The sequence below is a fragment of the Photinus pyralis genome, unplaced genomic scaffold (genome assembly GCF_008802855.1).
Source record: "Photinus pyralis isolate 1611_PpyrPB1 unplaced genomic scaffold, Ppyr1.3 Ppyr1.4_LG10, whole genome shotgun sequence".
Lineage (NCBI taxonomy): Eukaryota > Metazoa > Arthropoda > Insecta > Coleoptera > Lampyridae > Photinus > Photinus pyralis.
In genome coordinates this window covers 8,728,737-8,740,837 of record NW_022170250.1, presented here as the reverse complement: position 1 = coordinate 8,740,837, position 12,101 = coordinate 8,728,737, and the positions used below count along the sequence as shown (strand labels likewise).

At 37.4% G+C, this 12,101-nt stretch overlaps 2 protein-coding genes across 4 annotated transcripts in view; one reads left to right on the top strand and one right to left on the bottom strand.

Moving 5' to 3' along the window:
* The first annotated feature begins 4,237 nt into the window (after window positions 1-4,237).
* Window positions 4,238-5,691, top strand: LOC116161319 (ubiquitin-conjugating enzyme E2 G1). Its single transcript, XM_031474632.1, has 5 exons — window positions 4,238-4,398; window positions 4,700-4,802; window positions 4,848-4,945; window positions 4,998-5,176; window positions 5,227-5,691. Exons 1-5 carry the CDS (start codon window positions 4,353-4,355, stop codon window positions 5,302-5,304), a joined length of 504 nt encoding a protein of 167 aa, XP_031330492.1. The 5' UTR covers window positions 4,238-4,352; the 3' UTR covers window positions 5,305-5,691.
* A 4,765-nt stretch (window positions 5,692-10,456) lies between these two features.
* Window positions 10,457-12,101, bottom strand: part of LOC116161115 (sn1-specific diacylglycerol lipase alpha) — a 90,800-nt gene continuing 89,155 nt past the window's right edge. For 2 of the 3 annotated variants that reach the window (XM_031474338.1, XM_031474339.1), the window contains exon 11: window positions 10,457-11,736. In XM_031474338.1, the coding sequence (XP_031330198.1) occupies window positions 10,591-11,736 (1,146 nt within the window). In that variant the 3' untranslated portion in view covers window positions 10,457-10,590. The remainder of the gene's footprint in view (window positions 11,737-12,101) is intronic. The other variant, XM_031474340.1, reaches the window with a different exon arrangement.

Below are 12,101 nucleotides of genomic sequence, written 5' to 3'. Positions count from 1 at the left end.
TTGGTATAACGGTTTATTTCCATAATTACAAGTATTACAATTGCTCACGGTATATTTTGTTGAATGATCCTCGTAACAGTCGTAACCTTCGACTAAATGACTCCATCTATTGTTCGAACCACACAATGTTAGCGGCATTGAACCAGGTCCTCGTAGGTGGAATGACATAGCCCGTAAACGAATCTTGCCAGGGCGCCGTGACGAGAGAGATGGTAGATATACTTCATCGTGTTTCATTCACGTGGCGTTTATGCGTTCTACAAAATAATGTGCCAGACAAGGATGATTATACAAACAACGTGTCAAACAGGGATGAGGAATTGAGGATACCTACCACAGCCTACGTTAAGCGGCACGCGATTTTGGTTATCGATGCCGTTCCAGTTACAGAGTGTACAGTTCAATGGTTAGCAGTCGGTGTATTTCGCCTTTATCTTATTTTTCTGTCAAGAACCTTCGACAGACCCAGTTCGTCTAAAAAAACAGCCGAGGCGTTAGTGAAAACGCATGGAATCTTAATTGCCGTCATCCATATTGGACGGATTTACCCTTAGCTCCGTAGAGAGGATATAATTGTGGTTTTTTGCTTCTTCTTCGTAAGTCATTTCGTAAGTCATTTGCACTTTATGTATTTGACGTGTATCTTTCTTTAGGTTTCGGCTGATATTTGCCATATTGTAATTTCCATCGAAGATTGTTGCATTCATATATAATTAGCCCTTAAAAATTTAAGAGGTATGTACATATTATGCAGGGCCGGATCTCCATATCTTGCGCCTATGGGGCCCTCTAAATAACCGCCCCCCTACAAACAATTAAAAGCATTTTTACCCCATTGGTAGAGCAGCCTTGGCTGAAACCCCGCCCACTCAAAAATAAAATAAAATAAAATAAAATAAAATAAAATAAAATAAAATAAAATAAAATAAAATAAAATAAAATAAAATAAAATAAAATAAAATAAAAATAAAATAAAATAAAATAAAATAAAATAAAATAAAATAAAATAAAATAAAATAAAATAAATAAAATAAAATAAAATAAAATAAAATAAAATAAAATAAAATAAAATAAAATAAAATAAAATAAAATAAAATAAAATAAAATAAAATAAAATAAATTTCGCCGAAATGTGTTGTTATGTTACCCCATATTTCATGATTACTTCTAAGTTTCGGTGTGTTTAAGAGTGTGCGTAACATTCAATGTCATTTTTCCACTATATTACTGTAGAATAATTTCCAAAATTTTTTTCGCCCCTACAAATTTGCTGCAATGTGCCCGGGCCCACATGGCTCCATGCTAAATCCGGCCCTGATTGTTTGACATCAACAAAGGGGTTACCTTTGATTTTCGTTTAGGGTTTCAATTGTAGGGTTCAAATCCTAGATTGAATTGTAATTGCCAGTTTAAAAGTTTCGAAGACGTTTTAAGTACAATGTGCGACTTTGGAATTGATAATCTTGTATTAAGCTTGCCAACATCTTTTACCAACTGCTGATAGTGTTCCATTAAAAAAAACAACTATCGACTATAGAAATCTACTTTTTAACATCACCCTGTATGTGGAAAAAGTGCGCAAGAAAAATTATGTTAGACGTGTCCCCATTACCCCCTGATTTTTATATGGACTTGTTCCGTATTTTAGGCGCTACCAGTTTTGATTATCGACCGGACTGGTATATTGATTGGAAGCAGTTTCTCTGGATCAAAGGGCAAATATCATCAGGTAGTCTGTTCGTACAATATCCATTCGAGGGCGCTAGTTGGTACAATCTGCATTTAGACACATTTTAAAGTAATTTGGTAATTAACCAAGTTACAATTACCGCTCCAACTTGGAGCTTAAAAGAAAGGAGATATTACACTCTTCCACTACACCACCCACAATTGCCCGTGACTCCTCTGTGCTGTGTCTCTGAAATCAATGGAAGGAATCCGTAAGTTGTGAACATTTATAATGCGAGTATCAAATGAATTTTTGGAAAACTCTAAGAGGAAATATAGAAAAGTTTGATTGAAGCTCGGGTCCCAGGAAATTTAAAAAGGGTTTTGAAGGATGTAAGAAGAATCTTCAGTGGATTTTTGGAATATTTTCTTGAAAGAAATTGAGAGGTTCCACCCTGTATATACGACTTACGACGATGCACACATTCTTGAGAGTTGGCAACCACGCAATTTTTAGGAGGGGAAAGCGATTTGTGCTATATGGAGAGCACGAACGGAGGTTACGTTTGGCATCTTGTCTTGAATGGAGGTCGTGAATGCGTCGCTCCATAAATGTTTGTTGTTATTTTGTGTTATTTAATGCAGATAGTAATTCTTGCATTTCTTTATATCGTATTTGTGTTTTTTATGTCGCATTTTATTTTTTGTGTGTTTCAATCTTTGTTTTTGAAATTTACTTGGTTTAACCACAATGCAGAATGACATGTTTAATACCGTTATGCTATTGTTTGTAATTGTTTACGTTTTTGGTTTAATGCTTGCTTAATTTATGTTTATTAATGTTGATTACTTGGTCTTTTCCCTGAAGTTACATTCATATAAGTTTTGATTATTTTATTTTAATATGTGGAAACAACACAGTTGTTTGGTGTATGTACTGACTTGTTGTTTGTAACTAACATTTTCTCCGTGAATGAAGCAGTCACATGGGTGGTAAAAACTGTAATCAAATTGAGTTACGACACATAATTCCGTGATTGTCTTAGACATTCAACTGAAGGCTCGCAACCCCGAAACGAGGGGCGGGTTACCTATCTTGCAGGAGCGGGATTACGCTAATCAAAGCTTTTCAGTTTAGAATCTACGTGCGATAAATGAGTTACGATTCGTAATTTCCACATATCGTGTTTTAATTAAATTTGCCTACAAGGCCATGTACTTTTCCATCTTGCTTTTAACAAAAGTATTTCATTGCACCAAAGATGAGTCACATCCTGTGTATTTCACCCTTTCTTAGAATCTTGGTACCTGCTTACCTGACCCATAATTCCCAAAACTTGTTTTTAATCTATACGTTACTTCTTGAAGTCTACTTGCTACTTTTTGTGATGTTATAATTTTATGTTACGCATTCACATCATTAGAAACAATTAATTTTACTACACAATTTAATATTAATTTGACGGCTGGTTTTTTTATTGGTAAGTTCTTTTTTTCCCAGCCTATTTCTATGTTTATTCGGTGAACTACAATTTTCAAAGTTTATTTTTGCAATGTAATTTATTTTGACTTAAATTTCCGAGCTTTTACAATCATAATAATTACGATCATTATTAAACAAACTTTTTACAATTTAATTGATTTATTTTACGTTCCTTCCCTACTGTGGTTCAGGTCATAGCGTTGTTTACAACTAACGTAAGGGGGCCCTGTCTTAGATGTTTGATCACGTGCCACTTTTCAAATTGAAGCGGGATCTTGTTTAGTTTTGGAGGGAATATAGTCATTCCATATATATAAGAGAAGTCGAGTGGCCATTTTTAAACGTTGCCGGGTTGACTTTATTTCCGTGTTCTTGTAGTGTGAAGGTAGCGTAGAACCTGGGGGGTTAAGTACACTACAAAATTATGGAACATGTCTGGGAAAATTGCAAGTGATCTCAAAGACGATTTTAGGATAGTTTCAAAATAATTTTAAGAGATACACCAAGAAGAAGCTCATGAGGAATTCCTTGCAGAACTTGGGGCGTTGGCTCTAGAGATTTATAGAGTTTTGGATGGTGTTGTAATATTTCGAACTTGAAAGATTTAAAATAAAATTTGAGGAAAGAAGGATTGGAATCTTGGTATATGTGAAGCAAGAAACGGATGATGTTTTTTCTATATCCCATATATAGGTATTCAAGTAAAATCTTGAGTTTCTGTCATCGACCATCAGATAAGTCGAGAGATTGGAATCAGTTTCTCTTGATCAATTTTCTCTCTACGAGAATCATAGGGTAAGTTGAAACAGTTCGATTGAACTAGTAGGTGTGATATAGATAAAAACACTATAACCACTGGTTTTAAATAAGCTCCAAGGTCGCAGGAACTAAATTAGGATACCGCCACTGAGTTTAAATACCAATAACTGGTAATTGTATTAAGTTCAATGGAAACCCTTGATCATGGTAACTTTATTTCTACGTGCCGTGTATGTGTTGAAATTGTCAGTAACAATTGATCGCAGTGGGTTGGTAGGATTGTCTAATTGACAATTTATCAAAGTTTCGAACCAATCTCGTTCGAAACTACATGTGTTTAATCGCCTTTTTAGTGGTTCGCATTTGGGGAAGATCCAGCCATCTTTTTAGAGTACACAGTGTTTGTTTTGTAGTTTTTGATCAAAATTTCACTCGTAATTAAATGTCAGAACCACAGTCAGCGCTTCTATTAAGAAAACAACTCGCAGGTAAATCGAATTATTTGATAAGGACCCGCCCGAACGTCGCTCTCGCGCCGCAGAATTAAGAAACGTGATCCATCGCCTAAACTTTTTGCCTGAAGACGACCTCGCCAAAACGAGCGAAAATTTCCCATTAACTGACATTTCTAAATTTAGTCGATTATTTATACTCCCGCAGCCTCCGCTTTGAATCCGAACGGCAATTACCTGTAAAATTAATGAAGCAAACTGAAAAATCAATAACCTTACTTGTGTTTTCGCAATTTTCCACCGAAATGTGCACATTTTCACCGATCTCTCCTTTCAGAACTGAACAAGAATCCCGTCGAGGGCTTCTCAGCTGGATTAATCGATGATAACGACATTTACAGATGGGAGGTGCTGATCATCGGTCCACCGGACACGCTTTAGTAAGTCACTGATTCTCCGTGCCGACTTATAACCTCAAATTTCAGCGAGGGGGGCTTTTTCAAATGCCATCTACACTTTCCAAAGGAATACCCCCTTAGGCCGCCGAAAATGAAATTCGTCACCGAGATCTGGCACCCGAACAGTAAGTACAAGCTCCACGGTACTGTTCAGCTACGACAACCTTCGTTTTTCAGTCGACAAAAACGGAGACGTATGTATATCAATCTTACACGAGCCGGGCGACGACAAGTTCGGCTACGAGAAGGCGGAGGAACGATGGCTTCCCGTTCATACTGTAGAAACAATTTTAATATCAGTTATTTCAATGTTGGCCGATCCCAACGACGAATCGCCGGCGAACGTCGATGCTGCTGTAAGTATTTCGCGGGCCGTTCGATCGACTACATTTTGATCGTTTTGCAGAAAGAGTGGAGAGAAGCTTATACAGAGTTTAAAAGAAAGGTCGCCCGCTGTGTCCGAAAATCGCAGGAGGAGTGTTAATAGACTGTATAATAATAAATAATACGAAAATTACTGGTGATTTGATTTCCACTGTTTCAAAATTAGTTGTGGCTCTTTTTGTGTTAAACAAATTTGAACAATATTCGTAGACGATGTAAGTTTTTGTTATATTTGATCTCGGTCCAGGAGATGACGCTTTCAGTACACTTAATTTTGTAACTTTGTGGAATCTTATTGCGTGTGAAGATCTAACGTAAGAATATGTCAAATGTTTTTGTACTTTCCATAATTTTTCCTTTTGTATTTCTCTTCACTTAGCGTAAAAGAATTGTTATTATATAATTATGTAATCCATCCTTCAAATTGTAAATTTCAGTAACGATTCTGTAGGTAACGATTATTTAAGTAAATTTTATTATAAAAGTCGTACTCTAATTTTCATTCTTTTATGTCTTGTTAAGGGAGGTCCTTGCGAGTGAACCGAAATATTTATTTCCCCAATTATACTTTCTAAATTTATTGCCAGTGTTTGTCTTCTTTACCTATGAGCATGCTCACTGCCGGCAATGCATGCATTTTGCCTCTCACTGTTGGGTATCTGGAATGCAGTTCCACCCTGCTGATGCCTACTAAGAAACACTTCCCTCTGGGCTTTGGGAGGAGCACCTTTAACAACTACTTACTCCTTGCTTCAATCCAGTGTTACACAAATTAGAGCGAAGTGTGGGGCTTTTTTTTCTTCCTCCTTGCACCTATAAAGCAAGGCTGTCAAAAAATTTTGAAATACCCAGGCTCTTGGAAACAATTTTTTTTATACAACCACACCACAAATTATGGACTCTACAAACCACATTCTATAAGAAATTACTTTTTCCGGTCGATCTGAGATAATTTTTTTTTCGGGCCAAAAAAAAGGCAGTGTATAACCTTCCTTTTTTACTAAAAATCGACTGCACCAAAATTTCTCGGGAAAAAACTTTTTCTTATTAATTTTGGTGCGTAGAATCCAAAACGATTCGTACTTTTTCGATTAGACGTCTCAATTAAAAGTTATGGGCAAAAAACCAATTAAGGCAAAAAATTCAAAGAGCTGTAACTTTTGATCTAGTAGCCCGATCTTGGAACTGTTTGAAATTATGGATTCTACAGGCCACATTGTATAAGAAATTATTTTTTCCGGTCGATCAGAGACAATTTTTTTTTCTGGACAAAAAAAAAGGCAGTACGTACAACCTTCATTTTTTACCAAAAATCGACTGCACCAAAATTTCTCGGGAAAAAACTTTTTCTTATTAATTTTGGTGCGTAGAATCCAAAACAATTCGTACTTTTTCGATTAGACGTCTCAATCAAAAGTTATGGGCAAAAAACCAATTTCGGCAAAAAATTCAAAGGGCTGTAACTTTAGATCTAGTAGCCCGATCTTGGAACTGTTTGAAATTATGGATTCTACAGGCCACTTTCTATCAGAAATTATTTTTTCCGGTCGATCTGAGCCAATTTTTTTTTCGGACAAAAAAAAAGGCAGTGTGTATAACCTTCCTTTTTTACCAAAAATCGACTGCACCAAAATTTCTCGGGAAAAAACTTTTTCTTATTAATTTTGGTGCGTAGAATCCAAAACAATTCGTACTTTTTCGATTAGACGTCTCAATCAAAAGTTATGGGCAAAAAACCAATTTCGGCAAAAAATTCAAAGGGCTATAACTTTTGATCTAGTAGCTGGATCTTGGAACTGTTCGAAATTATGGATTCTACAGGCCACATTCTATAAGAAATTATTTTTTCCGGTCGATCAGAGACAATTTATTTTTCTGGACAAAAAAAAAGGCAGTACGTACAACCTTCATTTTTTACCAAAAATCGACTGCACCAAAATTTCTCGGGAAAAAACTTTTTCTTATTAATTTTGGTGCGTAGAATCCAAAACAATTCGTACTTTTTCGATTAGACGTCTCAATCAAAAGTTATGGGCAAAAAACCAATTTCGGCAAAAAATTCAAAGGGCTGTAACTTTAGATCTAGTAGTCCGATCTTGGAACTGTTTGAAATTATGGATTCTACAGGCCACATTCTATAAGAAATTATTTTTTCCGGTCGATCTGAGACAATTTTTTTTCGGGCCAAAAAAAAGGCAGTGTATAACCTTCCTTTTTTACCAAAAATCGCTTTCTCAGGAAAAATCTTTTTCTTATTAATTTTGGTGCGTAGAATCCAAAACGATTCGTACTTTTTCGATTAGACGTCTCAATCAAAAGTTATGGGCAAAAAACCAATTTCGACAAAAAATTCGAAGGGCTGTAACTTTTGATCTAGTAGCCCGATCTTGGAACTGTTTGAAATTATGGATTCTACAGGCCACTTTCTATCAGAAATTATTTTTTCCGGTCGATCTGAGCCAATTTTTTTTTCGGACAAAAAAAAAGGCAGTGTGTATAACCTTCCTTTTTTACCAAAAATCGACTGCACCAAAATTTCTCGGGAAAAAACTTTTTCTTGTTAATTTTGGTGCGTAGAATCCAAAACAATTCGTACTTTTTCGATTAGACGTCTCAATCAAAAGTTATGGGCAAAAAACCAATTTCGGCAAAAAATTCAAAGGGCTATAACTTTTGATCTAGTAGCTCGATCTTGGAACTGTTCGAAATTATGGATTCTACAGGCCACTTTCTATAAGAAATTATTTTTCCGGTCGATCAGAGACAATTTTTTTTTCTGGACAAAAAAAAAGGCAGTACGTACAACCTTCATTTTTTACCAAAAATCGACTGCACCAAAATTTCTCGGGAAAAAACTTTTTCTTATTAATTTTGGTGCGTAGAATCCAAAACAATTCGTACTTTTTCGATTAGACGTCTCAATCAAATGTTATGGGCAAAAAACCAATTTCGGCAAAAAATTCAAAGGGCTGTAACTTTAGATCTAGTAGTCCGATCTTGGAACTGTTTGAAATTATGGACTCTACAGGCCACGTTCTATAACTAATTATTTTTTCCGGTCGATCTGAGCCAATTTTTTTTTCGGGACAAAAAAAAGGCAGTGTATAACCTTCCTTTTTTACCAAAAATCGACTGCACCAAAATTTCTCGGGAAAAAACTTTTTCTTATTAATTTTGGTGCGTAGAATCCAAAACGATTCGTACTTTTTCGATTAGACGTCTCAATCAAAAGTTATGGGCAAAAAACCAATTTCGACAAAAAATTCGAAGGGCTGTAACTTTTGATCTAGTAGCCCGATCTTGGAACTGTTTGAAATTATGGACTCTACAGGCCACGTTTTTGTTTCCTATTGCATGTATAATATCAAATTAGCAGAAGAGATGCCAAATGTTAAAATGAGAAAAGAGGTTGTTATCGATATATACCTTTTTATTCTTTTATGGCTTGTCTGTTCCTCATGATTCCATTGTTTTCCTGAACCCAATCTCTACATTTTATTAGAATCCCTATTTTTCGTTCTCTATTTTGTATGGTACGGACTTCTGTAGTAGAAATATTTATTTTTAATTCATTTCTTAGGAAATTTATTGCGTCGGTTTCTTTAATATTATTTCCTCCTTCTGCTTTAATTATAACGTTATTTTTTTTCTTCATCCTTTCCTCTTTTTCCAGTCTCCATTACCTAGTTTGTCTATTCTCTCCGCTAGTTCTCGTTTTTCTTTGTTCCATTTTTCTTCCTTCTCTTGGTTTTTCCACTTCAGTTCCTGCATTTCTTTTTCAAACTCTTCTCTCATTTCCGTTATTTCTTTTCTGACGTCATTTCTCATTTCTATCATACTCTTGTTAAGGGTTATCATCCTGTTTTTAATTTCCTCCATGTTTTCGGGGTTTTTTTCCTGTTTTTTCTTTCTCTTCTGTTTTCGTTGTGAGCGGTGATCGGTAGATTTTGCTGTTTCTTTGTAATTGTTCTAGTTCGGCTTCTAACTGCTTCTTGCTTCTTCCTCTTCTTCTCTTCCTCTTTTCTTTATTAAAAATTCTTTTGGATTTCCTGTGCTATTGGCTCATTTCGTTGTTATCTATGTTTTCTAATCTCTTTTCCCTTGCTCTCTTTAGTTCTTGCCTTCTTTTGCCTCTTCAGTTCCGGCATTTTCTTTTTAAACTCTTCTCTCATTTCCGTTATTTCTTTTGTGACGTCATTTCTCATTTCTATCAAACTCTTGTTAAGGGTTATCATCCTGTTTTTAATTTCCTTATGTTTTCGGGGTTTTCTCCTGTTTTTTTCTTTCTCTTCTGTTTTTTTTGTGAGCGGTGATCGGTAGATTTTGCTGTTTTTTTGTAATTGTTCTAGTTCGGCTTCTAAAGTTTCCTTGCTTCTTCCTCTTCTTCACTTCCTCTTTTCTTTGTTAAAAATTCTTTGAGATTTCCTGTGCTATTGGCTCATTTCCATTTTTCCCTTGTTGCCTTTAGTTCTTGTGGATTCGCTGGCTTCTCTCCCCCTATTCCTTGATTATTACGCTGCTCTCTCACTTTCTGCTGTCGGCTCGGTGGCGTACGGCGATGTATGGTGTGTTGCCTATCCCCAAAAATTTTTGGTGCGCCTTCCGTTACTTGACGTTAACTTTTCTTATCTTTCCTTTGCATGCAACTTTCGTCCTTATGAATTTCTTATAACCTCTGAAGTTACTACTCCTATTCTAGGTATACTCACTGTCCAATGTAAAAATAAGTTTCACCAGAACCCCAGGGAGGCTCAAAAGAATTTTTGAAAAATGTAGGATATCCTACGAAAAACCCAGAAATGATTCTCTGGGAATTTCAGGAGAATTGTTAAGGAATGTCGAGAGATTTTCAGTATTTAAAGAAAACCGCGGAAGAATTTCAAATAATCCTAAAAAAAATTCAGAAGTTTTCAAGGAATTTATAAATCCTTCGGGAGAGTTTCGAGAGGTATTAGGAAAATGAATTCCAGTGGGATGCAATTATAACAGGATTTCCAGATAATTTAAACATTAAAGTTACCCAATGTGATGAGAGAGAACCCCTCTATACCCAGGGTTACCTACTTGTGAAAAAACGACTCAAGAGGCGTGATGCGTATCCTGTGCCCGTTATACAATATATATTAGACTGCCAGTTTCAAACCTATTAGTCCCTTCGAATCACAAACTCACTCAAAAAAATTCAATTTTTAATAGAGAAACATAAAGTATTAACAACAAACTGAATAATCTCAATATTTTCGAGCTACCATCAAAAATTATGGTTATTATTTAAACGATAAACTTGGATATATCAAACAATTATTAAATATATCTTTATATTACAAATCACAGTTAGTAGACGTATTAACTAAGACATAAAATGGTCGACTCAAAAAATAGAGCACTAGGTGTACTCACTGTCACTTTTGAACGTGTCGAGCAAAGGCTCGACGCTGCACTTATCGGATCTACTACTAATTGTCGATACGTTATTGGACGAAACCTCCGCGCTCGAGTGTTTCGATCTTTTCGCGAAATGGGACTGTATATACGTCCAGAGTCTGAACCGTTCCTTTCCGGTCTCGGCCTGTTCGACCTTGTCGTCAATGCTGAGCACTTCGGGATTGAACGTGACCGTTTTTGAACACAGGGGCGAGTTCGAACCGTTGCAGCTGTTACCCTGAACCTTCAGTATGGAGGAGTGGAGATTCTGGTAGGAGAGCAGCGACCTGTGCTCCTGTTCGAGATTCAGGTCGATCGCGTAGTTCGATATGACGTCGGGGTCGATGTCGAGGGAGGAGGGTGAGAGGATCAGCGGCGAGTGGGAGGTTTCGGAGAATCGGAGGGTGGGCAGTTTCAGGGTGGTGTCGCCGTCGACGAGCTGATCGCCGTAGTCGGTGAGGAGGCTGTCCGATTTGAAAAACTCGGCGCACTCGGCGTACTCCAAGATTTCCTCGAGAAGGTCTTCTGCGAGCGACGTGCTCTTCACCTGTTCACTATCGCACGAACGCTGCCACGAGCAACTACCTAAACTCACGAAGTGTTCGTGCTCGTTCGAGCAGTTCGTCCTACCACTGAAACCGGATGTGCTGCTAACGTTGCTGCTCGAATTCGACTTGTCGGTGTGGCTCGCCTTGGCCAACTTCTCGAAGGTTTTCACGTTTCGGATGTCGTCGTCGCAGGTGCTGAGGTTGCCGATGATCTTCGGGGTTCTCCTCATGGCGAGGATGACCTGTGGCGAATCGGCGATGGTGGGGTTTTCAGGGGCCGGTTCCAAATTGCTGTTGTTGGAAGTGAGACTGGAAGTGTCAGAGAAGTACTCCGGTTGAGCGAGGGGCGCCAGCATCTTCCGGGCGATTTCGACCTTATGCACTAGTCTTTTGATCGGTTCCACTTTGGGCGGAAAAACCGCAGTCTCGGGGAAGGCGGTGAAGCAAGTCTCCAAGCACACATTCTGCCGCTCTGCCACTTCCTGCTGAGTCTTGTACTCGTTCCAGACGTCATTCAAGTTCAGACGGCGAGGTTTTCTTGGTCCCATGTTGATTACAACCTGAAACGCCGCCCATTAGTAACGATCATTGAGGCTGTGGGCGAAGGTGGTGCGAAGAAATGGAAGAATTTCGTGAGCGAGACGATACTCACCGAATTTCTAGATTCGCCTAAGGTGAGGGGGCTACACTTACATCACACCTATTACAAACAAGCAGGTAGCTATAAAAGAATACGAAATAAAATCAAAAACTTAAACGTGGTCCTACATAAAAAATACCTTGTGTCATGAAGTGGTGACATATAATCTATCGGAGACTGAAGGGAGTTGTGCTTCCTCCCACTTGTTCGTTCAACCTGCTCAAGATAGCGAAGATAGTTAACTGAGAATGATAACAGTAGATATACTGGTAGAGGTGCAACTAA

Excerpts from the sequence above, each read along its gene's own strand:
- LOC116161319 (XM_031474632.1), top strand. The coding sequence starts at position 4,353 with ATGTCAGAACCACAGTCAGCGCTTCTATTAAGAAAACAACTCGCAG. Across the intron at positions 4,803-4,847 it reads GGTCCACCGGACACGCTTTA|CGAGGGGGGCTTTTTCAAAT; the intron begins GTAAGTCACTGA and ends CTCAAATTTCAG. Across the intron at positions 5,177-5,226 it reads CGGCGAACGTCGATGCTGCT|AAAGAGTGGAGAGAAGCTTA; the intron begins GTAAGTATTTCG and ends ATCGTTTTGCAG.